The sequence below is a fragment of the Choloepus didactylus genome, chromosome 13 (assembly GCF_015220235.1).
Source record: "Choloepus didactylus isolate mChoDid1 chromosome 13, mChoDid1.pri, whole genome shotgun sequence".
Classification (NCBI taxonomy): Eukaryota; Metazoa; Chordata; class Mammalia; order Pilosa; family Megalonychidae; genus Choloepus; species Choloepus didactylus.
This window is the reverse complement of record NC_051319.1, coordinates 41,449,900-41,472,836: the sequence shown is the minus strand read 5'-3', so window position 1 is coordinate 41,472,836 and position 22,937 is coordinate 41,449,900. Positions and strand designations below refer to the sequence as shown.

General features: G+C 35.5%; 1 protein-coding gene across 19 annotated transcripts in view; it reads right to left on the bottom strand.

Moving 5' to 3' along the window:
• PAM (peptidylglycine alpha-amidating monooxygenase) overlaps positions 1-22,937 on the bottom strand; it is a 306,111-nt gene that overhangs the window by 168,923 nt on the left and 114,251 nt on the right. For 16 of the 19 annotated variants that reach the window (XM_037801763.1, XM_037801764.1, XM_037801768.1 and 13 more), the window contains exons 1-2: positions 6,465-6,553; positions 5,385-5,505 (exon numbers count right to left, since the gene is read on the bottom strand). In XM_037801763.1, the coding sequence (XP_037657691.1) occupies positions 5,385-5,505; positions 6,465-6,553 (210 nt within the window). Of the gene's footprint in view, positions 1-5,384; positions 5,506-6,464; positions 6,930-22,937 lie in introns of those variants that run through there. The other 3 variants (XM_037801760.1, XM_037801762.1, XM_037801761.1) reach the window with 1 other exon arrangement.

The following is a 22,937-nucleotide window of genomic DNA, read 5'->3' as shown; positions in this document are numbered from 1 at the left end:
TTTTTAGCACTGACTTGTGTATTTTTCATAATGACAATTTTTAAAAACAAAGATTTAACAAATCATAATATCCTCAAAATAGCCAAAAGCCAACATTCTATGCACATGAGTAACTTCACATGAAAAAGTCTAATTTAATGAGCATTCTGAACTTAATAAGGCACCACAGTATTTCTGCATTTAACTTTAAAACTATCTTTCTGATAAAATACATTCTGGGCAATGGTCATTTATAAGTGATGTTATAATCATAGCTAGATATTTTTAAATTGATTCTTGAATGAGTAGAGAAAGAAAAGCTTATGAAGCCTGTGTTTTTATTATGTGATTATGTATGCACGGCGGAGGGAAAGGGAATCTCTTCCTTCTTCTGTTAGAAAAATTAAAAAGTTGAAGTGTATTAGTAAATACTTTCTAATGTTTGTCTGTTTTTTTATTGAAAAGCAAAGAGAAACACCGTGGGAAACTTTTGAGAAAATTTCGTAGGAGTATTTTATTCATTCTGGTTTTATTTCAATGTCTGCCTTCTTTCATCATTATTTTAAAATAAGTGATAATTTAAGACTTCTCTAATTTTAAGTTTTTCAACCTATCATTCTAGGGTAACTGATGTGATCTTTAAAGTTAGAAGCATTCTCTTTCCTGGCGATAAATATTTGTGCTCACTAATGGGGGAGGCTCCTTTCAGATTTCAAAGCGTGATTTATGACTCTTCAAAAGACAAATACAGAATGAGACAAGTATTTGCAATAGATATAGAAAGGGAAAAGTTTATTCCTCTGTGGTCCTCAAACCACTTCCCAAATAAGGGAGGAAAATAACTACCCTAATGACAGTCAAACACATTTTAATGGAAGGAAATCCAATTAGTATGTGGGTTCAAGATCTTAGGCTGAAAGAAAACATTTCTAAAATTATACTTTTTAACAAGTTAGTTTACATTCTTAAGTCCTTAAGTCAAAACTACAGAGGACATGAGTTGAACAAAAAACAAAATATACAAACGCTATGTAAAGGTCGGATTTGAAAGAACTTTAATGAGATAAGAGTGATTTTTTTAATAAGGTCATTGCAGAAAGTCCTCAGGAAAGCAGACACTGAAGAAATACAAGCTGATTTCAAACTGAAGATTACGAAAAAAAAAAAAAAACCAATGCTTTTTCTACTAATGAAAGTGTTTTCGATAACTTCTTTTCTAAGCAATGTAAAAAATTTATAAGGACTTTAAGAAAACCATATCCATTCTTAGTATTCCTTCATTCTCTTTTAATAAGGGATATTTTTAATAGAATTTATTTAAGAATGACCACACAAAGATTTACTTCCTCTTTTGCTTAATTTATCTGGGTTTCTCATGCCCTGGTCTGTACCATTTTTTTTTTTTTTTTAATTTGGCTACCCTTCCTCTCCTTTAAAATCATTGCAGTATCTTACCTTCTCCATGAAGTCATTACTGAACGCATAGAGGTTAGTAAAAACTTTCTTAAGTCTAATTCACATTTCCCTCAACCCACATATGAACAATAACAATAGCAATACTAGTTCACATTTCTGTGAACTTAACACATGCAGGGGCACTGTACCAACTGAACGACTACTTTTATTACCTCAGTCTTCAGAACAACCCTATTAGGCACAATTCTTATCCTCTCCGAAGGAGAAAGTTCAGGATGAGCTGGTTAAAAATCACATCTGAGTTGGCACTGTAAGAGCTGGGGTGAGAATGCTATTAGCCTGGCCCCAAACACTGCATTCTAAACCACTAGATTTGACTGAGATTTTGATGCTACATGTTATGTAAAATCATTGTAATTGTGTCTTCATTTGCTTTATTTTTAAACCAAACACCCACGGGAGAGTTGCATCAAATTGCTGATGGCACCTTACTATGAACTGGCAAATTGACCATGAACTGGCAAATTGTTTTATTTGTTGATATCGGAGTTGGTGTAAAGGTCCATAGGGTCCCGGGTGAAAAAGGGAATCAAATGAGGAAGAAATGGTGCTAAAAGTGGAGTCTCCAGATACCACCACTTGGCGGCTCTGCTTACTTTACCTCTACTCTAGATTACCTATAAGCTGTCTACTCTTCTCCCTAATTTTCTCAGAGTCCAAGAAAACATTAACAGGGAATTTATGAAAGAGAACAGAAATTATTTTAAAAATGTTAAGTCAGAGAAGAGTAAGAGTGAGCTCACGTTGATTATAAAATTGATATTGCAATAAATGATAAACTATTCTCCCTGGACTCTCAGGATATCTGATTTAATGGGAAAAAAATTTTAATAGCTGCTCTGAAGTCCTGTGGATGGTAGACGGACAGGAACACAGAGGCCTCTGACATGGTTGGGTGTCCTTTGATAAAACACTAAACTTGTGTTCCATCTATAAAATTAGCAAGTCGTACTATCTTATCACATCTAAGGTTTTCCATTTCTGAAATTCTGTATCTGCTTGTTCCTCTACCTTGCCTGCCTAACAATCTTACGTTTCCCAAGGAAAGGATTTACATCAGATTTATTGATCCTTTTTTCAATATTGCCAAAACCTAAGTGTCTTTAAAAAAAAATAAAATCTGCTGAAAAAAATATCTCTTTAACCAACCTGTTTTGCTTCAATTATCAACTCAAGTTCTTGGTCCTCAGTCTCTTTCTTTAAATTTTGTTGTTCTTGGTCTTCTACGATTAAAAAAAATACACTTCAACTCCTCAATGTCTATCCTTATTTTTATGTTCTCCTTACCCCTCTCACACAATTTTTTAAAATTCTCTGTTATTCATATTCCATTTATTCCTGAATCTTGCCTCTCATGTTTTTTGATCATTCTGTTTTCTTGGATGCTCTTTTGGTTAATTCTTCTTATTCCCTTTCATGTTTTTCACTCTAATACTTTTCTCCTATTTTTTGTGGAGGAGGGAGGGGGGTTTGGATTTTTTGGGTTTTCTTTCCTTTCCCTTAATGGCCTGTCTGTAGTTCACTCACATATTAAGAAAATAATATTTTCTGCACCAAAAGTACTCATGGTATAATAGCTCTGAGTCTTCCTCATGAAAAATACCAATTTTAGGAGGAAAAGGGTTCTGGAGACCTGTGTCAAGCTCTCCTCAGGTTTACTCAACAGAGAACGAGTATAATGACCATTTCCCATGAGGTTTATGGAGATGTGTGACGTGCCATCCAGATCAAGTCAGTTAAGTGCTCATGTCGTGTGGCCAATAGAGAGTGACGGTGAAAAGTGGAAGAAATGTTCAAAAACCAGTTATGAGCTAAACAGGCAGAGCAACTGAATCACTTACCCAGTTAGGTAGGTTCAGCCGCAAGTAAGAGAAAACCCAACTCAACTGGGTTGAACAGGTAAGGCTTATAACTGATGATGTCATCAAACACCTAAATTCTTTCAGTCTCCCTACATTGCCTTCTATGGTATTAGTTTTATTCCATGTGTGCCTACCCTCATGAACTCAGCAGACACCAGACTACATGCCTCCTTGATCATATATAGCAGAATAAAGTATTCCCAGAAAAAAATCCTAAGGTTTGATCAGACTGCGCTAGGTCACACAACTTCTTCTAAACCAATCACTGTGGAAGGGAAGGGAGGATGCAGTAATTTGCCAATCCTGGTCTATGTGCTCTACTTCTGGAGCCAGGGAAGATAGCTCCTGAGAACCACACCATTTCAGAGAATGAGCAAGGAGGAGATGTATACCAGGAAGGCAACCAGAAAATGTCAACTGCATGAGAAGAAGGGGAATGTAAATAGTGCAAAATAAACAGGTAATTTCATTAATGTATGTCCTGCTTTCCATGGGGTTATTTTGATAATTATAACATTATAAAAATAAATAAGCTCATTTTATTTTATGAAAATGGAGCACCTCTGCATTCTTGTATAATCAATTCCTTTAGGAACTTTTTTGAGAACACTGACCCAATAGTTACCTATTATTATTGTTAAAGAATTTAAATGTTATTTTGGTTAAATAGTGAGAAGAAAAGCAACAACAAAGTAACAATGAACCCGAACAAATGACTATTTAATAAAACAATGATATTCTTGGGGGAAAGGAGAGCTTACAAACCAATTATTAAATTTTTGTAAGGAATTAATATAAACTTGATTTAAGCAAATACAGGGGAAAAATCTCTTTTAAAAGTGAAAAGAGACAAGAAGTGGCACAATTCACAAATGAGCAACTGTCATTCTTCTCTCCTATTCCTAATCTCATCACCCTTCTTTAGGCTAAATAGTAAGGAGCTAATGAAATTAAAGGCCAGGATCTTAACAACCAAATATACAGAAAAGTTATCTGCATGGTCATTAGGGAATGGGGGAGAAGGATCATTGTCAGGGTAAAGTAGTTATTTATAGATAATCTGATCAAGTCTTCAAATAAATGAGTGTCAATCCTTAGTCCCTCCAATAAGCATTGAGTGTACTTTCTTGAATTTATGGATATCGATTTCAAAGGAATTCTCCCCAGTAAATAGAATACATTAATTTTCTCAATACTTAAAAAAAAAAAAAATGTTATCTGCAACAATGAGTCATCAGCCACTGCAGTTCCACAACACCCAGGCCTTTCCCTGTCTCTGCAGCCCTTCAAACAGGAAGGACTATCTTTTAATGACAAACATAAATTCCTGCACTGCCTTGCCTGCAAAGCATAATTAATTCTGGCCTTTTTATGCTTAATGAAGCACCTCGAATACATGACAGCAATGGGTTTTAGCTTCTTGTGTCTACCTAAAAAAGGGGAGGAAAACCCTAGCAACAACCTAGTCCTACTCAGAATACTCCACAGTCACATTTGAATGAGCTCTGCCACTATTTCTTCAAAATATATCTCTTGTAACAAGGGAGTCATGCTAAAGAAAACTCACAACCAACCACCTGTATGAACAGTTTTCTTGACTTTCTAAAGTGTGCAATGTTTTGTTTTTCAAATTCTTGATAGTAAACTACATGTTTGTATGTCCCAACTTGTGGCTGCAATAGAAGGGTATTTAAACAAAGTAATCTCTTAGAAGAAGCTGCTCAATATAATTTCCCTTCATCATAATTTTTTCATATTTTAATACATACTTAGATAATGCATTACAAAGGATATTACTCCATTGAGATTCTCAGAAAGTAAGTTTTCCAGGTTCCATTTCAAAACACAAATACAGAATGAGTAAAATTTTAAAAACAAAATTTAGCTTAAAGATTTACTCTAACCTCCTTTATTATATTCAATTATTCTAGCCCTATCTAAGCAGTTTTGGATAAACTCCAAACTTTAAAGAAGTTAATACTGCTGTAAATGCAGTTTTCTTGCCTTGTGCCTTATTATAAAATGTATGCAGAACAAGCGAATAATGAAACCCAGAATTTCTCTCACCTGTTTAGGTGTAACTCCAGGCATGCGAATATCCAATGCAAAATCTGATGAATCAATAGGAATTACTGGTCTGGTGGTACCAAGACATTCATTGGGCAACGATCTGGTAGTTTCCTTAAACCTTAAAAAAGAAGACAATTTCAGTATACTTGAAAATAATGGAATCTTAACTCAACGTGAGAAGGGGGAATTTTATGACTTTCTAAAATTAAAAATTAATTAAATCCAATGAAAACTCTAAAGATGTGCTGATCACATAATATTCTAAAATATACTCAGAACTGCATTTTATAGGCCAACAACACTATATACCCAACTGGTAAACAAAATATAACCAAAGCAACCAAGCAGGCTACATTTGAAACTCCATTCAATAAAAACCTGTCAAAATATATATCTGTTTCTAGTTAATGAAGATATAGTGTTAACAAATTAGAAATGACTACAGACATGCCAATTTCCTAATGGGAGAAAAATTAACAATAACTCAGTAAAAATTTTTATAACTATTATATTGGTATTGCATGTGACCAGTCAGAAACAAAAACCAACAATAATCTTGCTAGGAGCACAGTTGTATGGGGTGAAAAAAGCCTGTAACGTGAATTACAAATGTACAAGTGCATAACTATTTAATATGGTAATTATGAGGAGTGTGTTTACAGCTCACTGTTTTCCTGTGAGCTATTACAGTCTATGATCTGCTTCTCCCCACCACTGATCAAACTTGATATTTCATTTTTCAAGCTGCTACAAGAACGCATTCAAGTCAAAACGATTACATTGTAGTTTCTAAAATATCTCCCCAAGAGGGAGTGATTAGTATTGGAAATCACAACTTCTAATTGGAGTTTTGAAAGCCAGGGCAGCTTGGCTACAATATAGTGGGCTCTTTTTATAAGGGAGACTTTACAAGAAGTTACTGTGCCAAAAAATCCAAGCCCTTACAGCAAGGTAAATCAACCTTGTATATTTCTCCAACACTCAGGTTTGTAAAAGTGGTTACATTTCTAAACAGCATGCACAAAAACCACCCAAACAACATTTCGCCTATTAAAAAAAACAAAAATACACACCCACCTCTTAAAGACAGAAAGTGGGCTTCTGAAACCCAAACAGCTGCTTTGGAAAACGAGGAGAACTAGCAGGCTAAGAACGCGGCCAGCCATGTCCGCGCCAGTCCGGCCCCGCCAGGGATAGCACCCGGCAGCGCAGCGCTGGGCAAAGGCGGGCGATCCGGAAGCGGCGCAGCCGGCAGCCGCTACTTCATGGCCCGGGCGCGGCGGGCGTCCTGCTCCGGCCACACACCATCAGTCTATGCGAACAGCGAGCTGGACGAGGCGAGGTGTCTCGATTGCAGGCAGCAACCCGTGGCAAGGCTGTACTTTTGTCCAGTCCACAAGCGGAAGCTGTCCTCCTTCCAGAACTGCTTTTTTTTTTTTTTCGCCCTGGTGTTAAGGCTAGAAGTGCGCGTTCCTTATCGCTCCGGAATGACAGGGACTGTGAGGAATATCACACAAACCCGCGTCAGTCATCATTCAGAACCTGCAGAAATAGAAGCAGATAATGGATGACTAACACATTACAGCATTTGTCTTCAGCAAATCCCGGCTGAGGGTCTTTAATACATTAGTAGTTTGAGCCCCAGCCTGGGGAAAATGCTGGTCTGTTGATCTCCATCACCTAAGACCAGCCCCCAAAATTCCACAAACCCCCATGTCCCTGTTCTGCCTTTTTGCTCTTTCTTCCTTCCTCACACCTACTCTCTTTTCTTTTCCTACTTCTTCCCCCTTCTCCCTCACATTCATCCCACTCTCCGGATTTCTTTCCCTTACTTCCTGTATCACTCTCTTATTTCACAAAAATGCATTTACTATCACAAATGACAGGTTATGGCACAAGAAAAAAGAAAACTGAGAGGCAAAAATGAAACATTTGTATATAACACTAATCAGTCAGAAAAAGACTTTGAGAACAAAGGCATGTTTACATATATGCACACAGAGCTACAGATCTAAGGAGAAAGACCTTCCTGGCCAAAAACACTATCACTACAGAAGTAATCACCAAAGTTCTCAGAATTATTTTTAAACAAACCAAAAATCTGAAAGTAATGTGATATATGAATATAAATGCCCATTTAAAAACCTTGCATGTTACATGTAAGTAACAATTTTCTTACTCATAAGGCATGCCTCCCAAAAGATACTCTTTCTGAAATAAAGTTTGGGGCTTTCCAACACAATTAGAAACAGTAGGAAACATCTCAGCTGGCACAAACTGTATTTTATCTATAAAAGGTATGCAGAACTAGTAAACTGCATTTTATAAGGGAGACTCAACTAGACTGAATTTTAGAATATGCATGTTTTCACTTTACTGTTGTTCTGAATATATTTCAGACTATATAACATGTTTGTAAATTTAAGCTGGAAGACAAGGCATTCTTTGAATAAAAAAGATCATTCATAATATAAAAATACCTCCAAAGAAAACAGATTTCTTAAAGTTTTGTTTTAATTAATAATTATAAAACACAGAGGGGGATCCCAAGTAAATCCATTTACCAGTCAAAGAGCAGTAAAAAACAAAATCAGTAAGATCATATAGAACAGCTCCAATACATCAGCCTCTGAATTTCCTTTGGAAATTACAAGATACTGAATCTAATTAAAAACAAACAAACAAACAAAAAATCCAAACCCAAACAAACATTAAAAAAGCACTAACTAACCTTAAATTAAATGAGAATCCTCCATGGTCAGTGCTTTCAAGAGGAGACATACTTTGTATCAAATGTAAGTGAAACATGAGGGACTATCCAACCAATTCAAGGATGCTTGAGGATCACCAGTACCCAAGTACCCCAGTTAATTTACATCAGCAATGCCATTTTTTAAAGACTAATTATATTTGTCTGAACTCTCTCTTTGGCTTGCTGTTTGAGCTTTCAGCAACAAAAACCTTCAGCTTTGTCCTTTATCCTGTGGGTAAGGGAAAGAGGTCTCCTTGTGGGGAAGAGAAACAATTGGTCTCAAGACTATGCTATTGCCTTTGCTAACAAAAAAGCATAATCCCATCAGATGACAATACTTAACATTCCCTGAGGTCCTTTTTACACACACACAGACACACACACACACACACACAAAGGAGGGATTATATTTTATTATTTCACGCATAATAGGATTCAAGGACAGTCCTTCTTCCAGTTGACAAGGAGACTTGGTATTATAAAAACACTTAAAAAACAAATTTATTATTAAAACTCTCTAACAGAAACACACCCTTAGTACTAGCCTTTGAAAAAAAAATTCTGCTTATCTCTTTGATTGATTTTATTATCTTTGATGTCCTTTAACCACCTACTAAAAGAAAAGGGAAGTTGTAGGTGGAAGCAAAGTTGATATTTGCAGCCAGGAATAGAGCAAAAGGTCTTAAAGAAATGAAAGCTTTTTGTGGGTCTTTAAATTGCTTCTTGGTTCTTGATGCCTTGTAAACTAAAGACAAAATACACAATATCTTATGAAAAAAACATGTCTAACCATTTCATTTGTGATTTTACAATTCCTAATATTTGTATAATATATATTAAGTCTTACTAATCTTATTTAAAATTTTAAAAATTCAAAATATATTTCCTTGGTATAATTCATTCACTCATCCAAAAAACATACTTAATTTCATACTATGTGTGAGATATTTTAAAACAAAAGAGAAGACAATCTATTAAGGGAAATGAAGACTTTACACAAATAACATAAGGCATGTTTAGAAAGTAGTATTCCTATAATGGCACTATGAAACATGCCTCAGGAAATTTTGAGAAAAGAAAGGTTTCGACCCTCAACAAGAGTAAGAAAAAAGAGAAAGATAAAGCAGGCTTCAGTGGAAGAGGTAGCTATTGAGTGGAACCCTGGAGGATGGTTAGGATTTCCACTGTGGGAGACAACAGCGAGCATTCAGGTGCAAGGAATAGCAGGGGCAAAAAAGCCCAGATGGGCATCAGGGGATGTGTTTCAAGAATGTATAAATTTAGGTCCTGCCTCCTAGACTTAAACTGTAGACCCAGACTTACTATTTTATTTGTAATACAAGGCAAATATTCAGTTTACATATCCATAAGTTTGGCAGGTAAGAATGATTTATAGTTTTATACCTACACATATATAATTCCAGGTGGAGTTCTTACCATGTGGGCAATTCATTCCCTCCCATTGTTGTATGAGAAAAAAAAAAAAAAAGAAATGAAAACATAATTGAAACTGGAAATTGGTAAAATAATCAAATAAATATATTGGCCATTCATTCATTCATTCATTTATTCAACAAGAGAGAACCTGTATAGCGTAGTGAATGGATAAGAGCTTAGAAACTGGAGCAAAACTGCCTGACTCCTGGCTCCATCATTTACTAACTGTGTGAAACTGAGCAAGTACCTTACTTCTCTGTGACTCAGTTTCCTCATCACCAAAATGGAGATAAATAATACCTACTTTGTAGAATTGTTGCAACGGAAAACTGAATATCCTTAGAACAATGCCTCACACATAATAAATGTATGCTATTTTTATTGTTGCTGCAACAAATATATACTGAGTACCTAGGACTATCTTAACACTGAGGATGGTGATAAGACAAAGTCCCCACTCTTATAGTGGGCTTTTTTGTGGGGGAAAATCAAACTGCCAAATTATGAATTTCATTTTCTTCTAAGGAGATTTTTAGACCTTCTTCTTTGAATGACTTATACTTTCACTGATTTAAGGATGCATATCCACTCAAATAGCAATTTCACTTCTGGGGATTTTTTTGTAGAACAAAATTTGCACTAGTGCATAAATATGTTTATAAGGATATTTAATAGCTTTGCTCATAATAACAAAGAACTGGACATTTAAAATAGGAAGGAACCTGAAAAAAATTTAAATGGCCATCAATAGGAGACCAGTAAAAAAAATTTTTTTGATGCTTAAAAAACTGGAATACTATGTGTCCTTTTAATAAAGGACAAGATAGATCTCTTCATAGCAAGGTCATATTGTATGATATACTTTTTTCTTTTTGCATAATTAAAATATTTTTAAACACAAAATTTACAGAAATACTGCAAGACAGTACAAAAGAACATTTTTTATCTTTAACAATTTGAGAGTAAGTTACTACCTGATGTGTCATCACCCCTGAATACTACAGTATATATTTCCAATAAACAACTAAATTTTTCTAAATAATCACAATACACCATCAAAATCAGGAAATTCACATTGATACATTATTACCATTTAATCCTCAGCCCCTATTCAAGCTTTGCCAGTTTTTCAAATAATGGACTTTATAGCAAAAGAACCCAGTTCAGAATCAAGCATTGCATGTATAATTGTCATGTCTCTAGTCTCCTTTAGTCTGGCATAGTTTCTCATTTTTTCCCTGACTTTTATGACATTGACTCTTTTTAGGATTACAGGCCAGGTATTCTGCAGAATGTCCCTCAATTGGTGTTCTGATTTGCTAATGCTGCCATTATGCAAAATATCAGAAATGGATGGGCTTTTATAAAGGGGGTTTATTTGGTTATGCAGTTATAGTCTTAAGGCCATAAAGTGTACAGGGTAACACATCAACAATCGGGTACCTTCACTGGAGGATGGCCATTGGCGTCTGGAAACCTCTGTTAGCTGGGAAGGCACGTGGCTGGTGTCCACTTGCTCCCAGGTTGTGTTTCAAAATGGTGTTCTACAAAATGTTGCTCTTGGGGCATTTTGTCCTCTCTTAGCTGCAGCTCTCTTCAAAATGTCACTCTTAGCTGCTGAGTTCCTTCTGTTTGTCAGCTGTTTTATGTGGCTCCAGTGATTTAATTCAGACCCACCCTAAATGGGTGGGGTAACACCTCCATGGAAACAACACAATCCAAAGGTTCCAACCTAATCAACACTAATACATCTACCCCCACAAGACTGCTTCTAATAAACCTTTATAGGTTCAAATGAATTAGAATTGCTAGCAGTAAATACCTGAAACTATCAAACTACAACCCAGAACCCTTGAATCTTGAAGACAATTGTATAACAATGTAGCTTATGAGGGGTGACAATGTGATTGGGAAAGCCATGTGGATCACACTCCCCTTTGTCCGGTGTATGAATGGATGAGTAGAAAAGTGGGGGCAAAAAACAAAAAAACAAAAAACGAAAAAACACACCCAGTGTTCTTTTTTACTTTTTTAGTTGTTCTTTTTCACTTTAATTTTTATTCTTATTATTTTTGTGTGTGTGGTAATGAAAATGTTCAAAAATTAATTTTGGTGAGGAACACACAACTATATAATGGTACTGTGAACAACTGATTGTACGCTTTGTATGACTGCATGGTATGTGACTATATCTCAATAAAAGTGAATTAAAAAAAAAAAAAAAGATAGGCAGGCCACAACATGGCCAAGGGTGCTTATCTTAAAGCCCCAAGCAAACAAACCTACCAGGAAGCCCCCTGGGGTTTTTGGCACAGAATCATCATGAGCGAGTCAAAATCTGACCATTCATCAGGGGTGCAGCTGATCCTGTGGGCTGCAGAAGCATCCCATACAGCTACTTCAGACTGCTGGAGCCCCAATTCCTCCTAACAATTTCTACCCAGGTGGGGTGCCCTTTAAATGTTCAGATCCCAGAAGGAGCCATTGTAAAAAAAAAAGATTGCATCTAAGAATATGGCTTTTTCTGGAGGACATAATATATACAAACCAGCACAATTGGTGTTTGCTTTTTGTTTCATCAGGATTAGACTCTGGGTACGTATTTTGGTGGGAGTATCACAGCAATGATGCTATGTTCTTCTCACCATGTCTATACTGTATATTGCTGCATCTCAAATTACTCTCAAAACTTAGTAGTTTAAAACAGTAAGCATTATCTCATGCAGTTTCTGTGGATGAAGAATAAGAGTGGCTTAGCTAGATGGGTCTAGTTTAGGTCTTTCATGACGTTGTAGTCAAGATGTCAGTTGGTCAGGACTGCCGTCATCTGAAGGCTTGACTACAGCTGGAGGGTTTGCTTGCAAGGTGGCTTACTCACATGGCTGACAAGTGCGTTTTGGTTTTTCAGCCAAAACAATTGTTTCTCACCTTGTGGACCTCTCTCTAGGCTGCTTCAGTGCCCTCACAACCCAGCAGCTGCCTTTACCACAGCAAGCAACGTCTTTTAGATCTAGCATCAAAAGTCCCACAACATCATTTCCTTAATACCCAATTGGTTGCACCAGTCAGCCTCACATAGAGTGGGAAAAGACTACCAGAGGACATGAATACTAGGAGGCACAGATCATCTTCCTGGAAACTTATTAGATGGTACACAATTTTGATGTGTCCCATTGCTGTTGATGCTAACTTTGATCGTTTGATTAAAGTCATGTCTTCCAGGCATTTCCACTGTAAAGTTATGATTTTTTTCCCTTTGTAATTAATATTTTGTATGTGTAGAAGTTATTTTTTACTCTATATTTGATGAGAAATATTCCATTTTCATCAGTTTAAACTTCTTCATTTATGTATTTGTATCATAATGATCTGTTGATTTCCTATTTTATTCAATGGCTTATAATCTGTTATATTATTTATTTATTTTTGTTGGGTTTTTTCCATTATTTATTTTGATGCTCAAATTACCTCTGTGATAGCTACTTCAAGCTAGCTTTTTGTGTTCTTTTGACATGTCCCCATCATTCTTTGCACTCCCTTGCTTTTTCCTCTCCCATACTTGGGTGCCAATAACTTATACTGGGGTCTTTCCCTTTGTGCTCTTCAGTCCACTTGGTCCACACCCTGTTTGGGTTCTGACCCCCATGGCAGTCCACCCCTCCTGAGCACCTACCTTGCTCTGCCCCATGTAATGGCTTTAGGACTGAATTGCTGAAGAAGAGAAGATAAAGACATAATGATTTTGTAAAAAGCAGATTATACAACAGTAGACAAACTGTGATTCTGTCTCTACTTTTAAAATCTCTTCATCATTTTTTTGCATATGTATTTAAAAATCTAGAGCAATATACCTCTGTTGTATTTCCAATGGTTTTCTATGCAGAAAAATAGGGAGGGACTTTGACTTTCTTTTATATCCTTCTGTAGCCTTTTAATTTTGACAAGCTTATATTACTTTTGTAATCAGAAGAAAACATGGATACTTACATTTTAAAATATTTTACTGCATTTGTCTCCATAGATGGCAATTTACCTTTTAACTTCTATCTGAGAGTTAGGCAATGTCTGGAAAAATGGAAAACCCCTTGTTTTGCTTAGCAAGAACTTTACAAATTTGATTTTATGGTGGTCATGTAGCTGTATTGCAGGTTCCTCAAATTCATCACTACCACATTTTGGGCCAGATAATTCTTTGGTGTGGGGGCTGTCCTATGCTTGTAGGATGTTTAATAGCATCCCTATCCCTGACTTCTACCCACTAGATTACAATAGCTCCCTTCCCCTTCATTGTGGCAAACAAAAATGTTTCCAAATGTTCCCTATAGGGTAAAACCATAGGTTGAGAGCCACTCTTAATGTGGTTCATTAAGATGAAATTGAATTTGTAATCAAATTGTGATGTGACTTCTTTCAAATACATATTATGAGACACACATGGCTAAAAAAAATGGGGGGGGGGGGCTTTGCAAATACAGAATTTCTAAAAATGGAAAAATCTAAATAGCTTCTATGCCAGGCACTAACTAAAGCATTTTATGTATATTACCTGACTGATAAAATCTCTGATAATCCTTAAGACTTTGAGCTATGGGTTACTAGTCCCATTTTATAGATGAGAAAACTGTTGCTTAGAAAAATTAATTTGCTCTGGTTGCCCAGTAATAGAACCAGATTTAAATCCTGTCTGGGTGACTCCAAAATTTATGCTCTTAACCTACTTTTTAACATAAAACAGACCTCCACATTCACAGAGATGTTTTCACCATAAATAAGCAACTATCCAAATATTTTACTGTAAAATAATAATAGCTCATGCTTATTGAGCAGTTACTATGTACCAACTATACTCTTTAACTTGTCTGAATCTTCATATCAAGTCTACGAGATTTGTACAATTGTCATTTCCACTTTACTGAGATGAAAACTGGGACATAGAGAGACTAGGTAATTTGGCCAGGGAACATAGCTGATATATAAACAGGCAATCTGACCTCACTGCTCAAGCCCTTAACTACTCAGTATACAAAATGTAACCTCATTTTTTTTTCTTTCATATACTAGGAAGCCTTAACATTTCTTCAACAGCCTTACAAGCATTATTCATTTAGCTAACTCAGGAGGAACAAATGATTAAGGGCCAAATTTTATCCCAAAGTAGGTTGTGTTTAGACTGTAAGTTTTTCCCAACATCCCCCACCCCCAAAGTTGAGTAGAATTCTAAGTAAACATTTCAAAATGAAAAACTTCACAAAAAACAGAGACTTCCAGCATCTCTTGAAGCTCTATATCTGGCATCACTGGGCCTACATTTCCACATTAGCTGAACCAAGTAGTGTCTCCCTTTTTAGACTGGGCCACCAATCTATGGTCACCATAGTCCCCACCCCTTCCTATTTGCTCCTAAATCCTGAGGCCAAAAGTGGTTCTTTTTAACTCCCACTGGGCAGGGAGTATGTGCAGTTGTCATTGTTTGTCTGTTTATTTGGTTTTTGTTTTGTTTTATACCTGGCCATCTTTGCTCAACATTATGAACTGATACCGTAAGGTCATTTGTGTTATGATCCTTGAGATACACACTTTTTTTTAAGTTGCAAGATAAACTTTACCCTATGAGGGTTTGCCATATTTAGACATAGTGAGTTGCTTCTTCTTTTCTTTTCTTTTTTTCTTTTTTCTTTTTTTCTTTTTAATGCTCTCTTCATTAGCAAAACACGCCAAAATTGGCTGGGTACCTATTAGAATATACATGTTAAACAATCTCAGAGGTACCATTCAGCATATGATTATACTGCAGTGAGAATTTGCCAACAGTAACAAATTTTATTTTATTTTTCTGGTCTCCATGATCAGTACCAGACACCCTTTAAATATGTCCATTAGTCATCAAGTTGCTCAGTCCTGTAAATACTTCCATGGGGAAATAACAAGAGACATTATTCTTAATTAAATTTCTCAGCTTTGACTAATACAAATGTTATTTCATAACACATGTATCTAAATTCTGTGCTGGCATATTTTACTTAAGATAAAACAGATCCCTGTTCCATACAGCACACATCTTTTAGCTCTAAGGACTGCACTGGGAAGTTCTCATGAGACTAGTGAATAGCACAAGAAAGCATTAACCGTCAGAGAGGTAAACTAGCTCCTTGAATCCTCCTCATTTGCCCACCAGGTATCTTATTTATTTATAAGCTCATAACATCATATGGAATTTAGTTTTAGAAGGAAAGCACAAGGCACTTTTGCACCGGTCACCTCCTTTTTCCTTTAAACATCCTTGCTGAGTGAGAGAACAGGCCTACACCCTTTTTTTTTTGCAGAGCCATTTATTAAGGTGGACAGCCCTCAGTGATTTCCGTCCAAACTCAGAGACATGGAGCTAGGGCTATCTCCACAATATACCACTTCAGAAATTAATAAACTCTTCTCTTCATCTTCAGTGTGGTTTTTGAGGAACTAGTCTGAAACTAAATGAAAGACCTGACAAAATTTCAATCAAATACCTGGTTTGGTTTTTTCCAATAATGTGTGTGAATCATTGAATGACCCACTGACTTAAGTATTCAAATGTCTTCTGCTTTAACACTTTGTAATGGGTCTTGCATAAATTTTCTTCAATTTTTAAGAGGAAGTTGGGATGAATGGAGTGAGGAAGGGAAGACGCATCGTATTTAAAAGCACGTTTAGTACTAGGATAGATGCAGTTAGAAGGTGGGAATCTGCATTAACTTCTGCTTTTCTTGTTATCAGTCAACACAGTTTTATTAATGTGTCCTCTTTTGTTGGCGATTTTTTCCTGTTTATGATTTCATATCCTTAGACATAGTTACTTCAGAAGCCTTTTAATAAACATTTCGGTAAAGCCTTCCAATGAATTCAGAGGCTGGAGCTATTAACCGCACATGAAGCCTGGCTCAGATCCAGGACATGTTGTTCCAAAATAAGTGTTCTTTTTCCTAATAAGTAAAAATCTACAGGAAATGTTCTAGAGTTTTACTCAATAGTAACACTAAACATCGTTTGCTTCATGCACTCCTCACACAGAATCATTTTCTCCCACAGCAGAGACATATTTTCAAATGTTCACATTTTTACAATAAAATGTCCATAAACATACTCTTTTCTATTATAAAAGTTAAGCTATCCTTTCCTTGAAGCCTTTCAGCTGTATAATTAGAGTACTTAAAATGAAATCTATAATCATACAATGCTATTATATAATTGGAAAAACTTATGGGAATTTTTCTTAAAGATCATGAAGGAATGTCAAAACATTCCCTCATTTATATAATTCTGCTCAATTGGGTTTACAATAATCTAGAGAGATTCTACAAAATACGCACTATACACTGCCCCCTCATCCATTCCAACTGTATAATTTGAAAGACATTAACAATAGGAACACAGTTGCTTGAAAATATTTTAGTGTCTTTTATTTTAGGGTATAGAAGCTGCAATAAAATTTAGTTTAATCATAAGACCATTTAAATTTTTAAATATGCAACTCATTATTAAAAAAAGTACAAAGTACTCAGGTAGCTTATATTCAGATATTTTAATTTCTAGTCTACAGTAATAATAGTTCTCTTTGATCAGGAGCCCCAAACTCCCTATGAACTATCAATGAAGAGTTTCATAATTTTCTTCTGGCTGAAAAGGATCAAAGCATTCTTATGTTGGTTAGAACTCTTCGATACTGCTGCACAAACAGGTGGTGAATTTATTTCGTTGCTATTAAACTGTTTCTTGCTCTCTTGTGCTTAGGAAGAAGTGGCTCATTTTAACAAGGTGCTTATGGAGTGGCTTGCCCTTTCCCAATTTCTAATCTTTTTTGTGAGGCTTCCCATAGTGATTTGTAATACACCCTGGAACTAAAAATGAGAACTGAAATAGAGGGTACCCACGATTCTCAGGGGCCTGGGAGACACCATGGGCACAGACCCAGCGAATCACTCCAAGTAAGAGAGGCCTGAGCATGCTCAGTTGATCTTATTTGCCTTCTTTCTCCATTGTTGAAGTTATATGCTACTAACCATGATTTATATCAAAAATCTCTTTTAAGGCATAGAAAAATGTGAAATACTCTAATTTTGTTTGCCAATTTCAACCAAAATGAAGAGACCCACAAAGCAGTATAGCATAGAAAACTGGTTCCCATCTTTGAAGAATGAAAATCCTTCTTAAAATTACAATATTTCATGGACCTATGCATAACAATAATGGCAATATTAATAATTCAAATAATATTTAAGTTACTGAGTTTTGCTATATGCTAAGCAGTGTTTTAAGTATTTGTCATGTGTTATTTCATTTAATTCTCCAACATCCTATGAGCTTTGTTCTAGGATCAATGCTATTTTCCAGATGAGGAAATAAAAGGCATGGAAAGAATAAAGAACTTGCCTGAGATCACACTGCCAGAAGTTGAACAACAGGGACTAATGCAGTTTGACTGACTTCAAAGGCAGGACCTATTCATCAACAGACTATACATGATAGAGGCTGTACTTCTGGTATTTGTTTATTAGGAAAATATATAAAGACTAAGCTATCATTGACTCAGTAATGTTTTCAAATGAATATGTATTTTACACCACACATCACTAAAATCAATAGTACACTTAAGTGTGAGATATATACTTATTCCACAATACACAATGACTCTGGACCCCACCCCAAATCTCCCTCCTCTAATGGATTCTGGGACACCAGGTAGAAACCACTGGAGGCTGAAGATTTGGACTTGAAATCAGAAACAGTGGGTCTAAGTTCCGTTTAGGGATTTATTCCTACGTCACTTCGTATTTCTGAACTTCGGTAACCACCTGTATAAATAATTAAATACTAGATAGTCTACCAAAGGGCTATTGTGAGAAACAAATAAAATAATATGAGCAAATTCTGAAAACAATAAAGCACCACAGAGATTTAAGTTTCTATTATTGCTTCAGGTTCAGCTTTATTAATAGATAAAATGTAAAATCCTTCTTTCATTTTCCTATTTTAAACAGCCCTTTTTTGCTATAGTTTTGTTTTTTTTTAAATTTAGTTCTATTGAGATATAGTCCCACACCATAAAAACCATCCAAAGTATACATCACTGTCTCACAATATCATTACATACTTTACATACAACCCCATGATCAATTTTAGAACATTTTCATTACTCCAGAAAAAAAATAAAGACAAAAAAGAAAACTCAAATCCTCCCATACCCCTTATCCACCTCCCTCCCCATTATTGACCCATAGTATTTGTGTAGTACATTTGTTACTGTTCATGAAAGCTTATTAAAATATTACCATTAACTATAGTCCATACTTTGCAATAGGTACATTTTCTCCCATATACCATTCTGTTATTAACTCCTTGCAATAGTATCATACATTTGTTCTAGTTCATGGAAGAACTTTTCTATATTTGTGCAGCTAATCATGGACATTGTCCACTACAAGATTCACTGGGTTATCCATTCCCATGTTTCAACCTCCAACTTTCCTTCTGGTGATATAATTGTCTCTAAACTTCCCCTTTCTACCACATTCACACACCATTCAGTTAATTATTCTCACAATAACATGCTACCATCACCTCTGTCCATTTCTAAATGTTTAAGTTCACCCTAGTTAAACAATCTGCACATATTAAGCAACTGCTTTCTATTCTTTAGCCTTCCTCTATATCCCGGTAACCTATATTCTATATTTCATGTCTATGAATTTACCTATTATAATTAGTTAATATCAGTGAGATCAGACAATATTTCTCCTTTTGTGGCTGACTTATTTCACTTAACATAATGCCGTCAAAGTTCATCTGTGTTGTCACGTGCTTCAGGACACGTCCTTTTTACTGTCAAATAATAATCCATCATATATACCATATTTTGTTTATCCAATCATCTGTTGATGGACACTTGGGATATTTTCATCTTTTGACAATTGTGAATAATGTCACTATGAACATCAGTGTGCAGATATCTGTTCACATCCCTGCTTTCAGATCTTCTGGGTATATCCTGAACAGAGGGAGTGCCAGGTCATACAGCAACTCTATACTTAGTTTCCTGAGGAACCACCAAACCGTTCTTCACAATGGCTGTACCATTTTACATTCCCACCAGCAGTGTTCCAATTGCGCTACATCTTCTCCAACACTTGTTCCGTTTAAGCAATTTGCTTAATAGCGGCCATTCTAGCAGGTATGAGATGATATCTCATTATGGTTTTTATTTGCATTGCCCTAATAACTAGTGAAGCTGAGTGTCTTCTCATGTACCTCTTAGACATCTGTATTTCCTCACTGGAGAAATGTCTTTTCATGTCCTTTGCCCATTTTTTTAATAGGAATGTCTGTCTTTTTTATTGTTGAGTTATGGGATTTCTTTATATATACTGCATATCAAACCCTTATCAGATATGTGGTTTCCAAATATTTTCTCCCATTGAGTCAGTTGCCTTTTCACCCTTTTGACAAAGTCCTTTGAAGAGCTGAAGTATTTGATTTTGAGGAGATCCCATTTATCTATTTTTTTCTTTCATTGCTTGTGCTTTGGGTGTAAAATCTAAGAAACTACTGCCTGTCACTAGATCTTGAAGACGTTTCCCTACATTTTCTACTAGGAGTTTTATGGTACTGGTTCTTATGTTTAGGTCTTTGATCCATTTTGAGTAAATTTTTGAATTGAGTGTGAGATAGGGGTCCTATTTCATTCCTTAGGTTATAGATATCCAGTCCTCCCAACACCATTTATTGAAGAGACTATTCTGTTCCAGTTGAGTGGGCTTGGGAACTTTATGAAAAATCAAGTGACCATTGATCTGAGGGTCTATTTTTTAGCTCTCAATTCATTCCATTGATAAATATGTCTACCTTTAATCCAGTGCCATGCTGTTTTGACCACTGTGGCTTTATAATATGCTTAAAGTGAGGAAGTGTGACTCCTCCCACTTCATTCTCCTTTTTCAAGATGTTTTTGGCTATTCAAGGCCCCTTCCTCTTCCAAATAAAATTGATAATTCATTTCTCCATTTCTGCAAAGAAGTCTATTGGAATTTTCATTGGTATTGAATTGAATCTACAGATCACTTTAGGTAGAGTTGACATCTTAATGACATTTAGCCTTCCAATCCATGAACATGGAATGTCTTTTCATTTATTCAGGTTTTCTTTGATTTCTTTTAGCAATGTTTTGTGGTTTTCTGTGTACATCCTTTACATCCTTGGTTAAGTTTATTCCTGGATATTTGATTCTTACAGTTGCTATTGTAGATGGAATTTTTTTTTCTTTATTTCTTCCTTGGATAGCTCATTACTAGTGTACAGAAACACCACTGGCTTTTGCATGTTGATTTTGTATCCTGCCACTTTGCTGAACTCATTTATTTGCTCAAGTAGCTTTGTTATCATTTTTTCAGGATTTTCTAAATATAGGATCATGTCATCTGCAAATACTAGCAGTTTTACTTCTTTCTTTACAATTTGGATTCTTTTTATTTCTTTCTCTTGCCTAATTGCTCTAGCTAGAACTTCTAGCAAAATGTTGAATAGCAGTGGTGACAGTGGGCATCCTTGTCTTGTTCCCAATCTTAGAGGGAAAGTTCTCAGTCCCTCACCATTGAGTATGATGTCAGCCATGGAATTTTCATATATGCCTTTTATTATATTGAGAAAGTTTCCCTCTATTCCTACTTTTTGAAGGTTTTTTATCATAAAGGAACGCTGAATTTTGTCAAACGCCTTTTCTGCATCAATCAAAATGATCGTGTGGTTTTCCTTTTTGATTTGTTAATGTGATGTATTACTTTAAGTGATTTTCTTGTGTTGAACCACCCTTGCATATCTGGAATAAAACCCATTTGGTCCTGGAGTATAGTTCCAATATGCTGTTAGATTCAATTTGCAAGTATTTTGTTGAGGATTTTTGCATCTATGTTCATTAGACAGATTAGTCTGAAGTTTTATTTTCTTGTAGTATCTTTATATGGCTTTGGTATTAAGGTAATGTTGGCTTAACAGAATAAGCTAGGTAGTGTTCTCTCTTCTTCAACTTTTTGTAACAATTTGAGCAGGAATAGCATAAATTCTTCTTGTACTGCTTGGTAAAATTCTCCTGTGAATCCATACAGTCCTGGGCTTTTCTTTGTTGGTGGGTTTTGATGAGTGCTCCAATCTCTTTACTTGTGATTAGTTTTTTGAGGTCTTCTATTTCTTTTTTGAGTCAGTGTAGTCTGTTCATTTTTTTCTAAGAAATTGTTCATTTCACCTAAATTGTCTAGTTTGTTGGCATACAGATGTTCATAGTAACCTCTTATGATCTTCTTTATTTCTTCAGGGTCTGTGGTAATGCCCTTCTCTCATTTCTGAATTTATTTGCAGATTCTCTCTTTTTGTCTTTGTCAAACTACTTTTTTATCTTCTTAAAGAACCAACTTTTATCAATTTTAGTGATCTTCTTAAAGAATCAACTTGTGGTTTTATTGATTCTATTGTTTTTTTTTTAATTGTCCATTTCATTAATTTCTGTTCTAATCTTTTTATTTCTTATCTTCTTCTTTCTTTGGGATTAGTTTGCTGTTCTTTCTTCAGTTTCTCCAGTTGTTCCATTAGGTCATTGTGCCTTAGCTCTTCCTTCCTTTCTAATGTAGGCATTTAGGGCTATAAATTTCTCTTTCAGTACTGCCTTAGCTGTATCCCATAAGTTTTGATACACTGTGTTCTCCTTTTCATTTGTTTCAAGATATTTACTGCTTTTTCTTGAAATTTTTTCTTTGACCCACTGATTGTTAAAGAACATGTTGTTTAACCTCCATATATTTAGTTATTTTCTGGTTCTCCATTTGTTATTGATTTCCAGCTTCATTCCATCATGGTTAAGTTAACCTTCTTAATAATCTTCAGTGCTGTACCTTCCTCCAGACCTATCTCCTGTCTTTCTTCTCAGCCAGCAGCACTCCCTTCAGTAGTTCTTGTAGGGCTGGTCTCTTAGTAACAAACACTTTCAGTTTCTGTTTATCTGTGAATATTTTAAATACTCCCTCATTTTTGAAGGACAGCTTTGCTGGACAGAGAATGTTTGGCTGGCAATTTTTCTCTTTCAGTATCTTAAATATGTCATACAAGTTCCTTCTTTCTTCCAAGGTGTCTGATGAGAAGTCAGCACTTTGCCTTATTTGGCTTCCCTTGTATACGGTAAATTGCTTTTCTCTTGCTACTTTCAGAATTTTCTCCATCTCTTTAGCATTCAACAGTCTGATTACTATGTGTCTTGGAGTAGGTCTATCGGATCTATTCTGTTTGGTGTTCATTGAGTTTCTTAGATTTGAGTATTTATGTCATTTATAAGGGTTGTTTCCAGC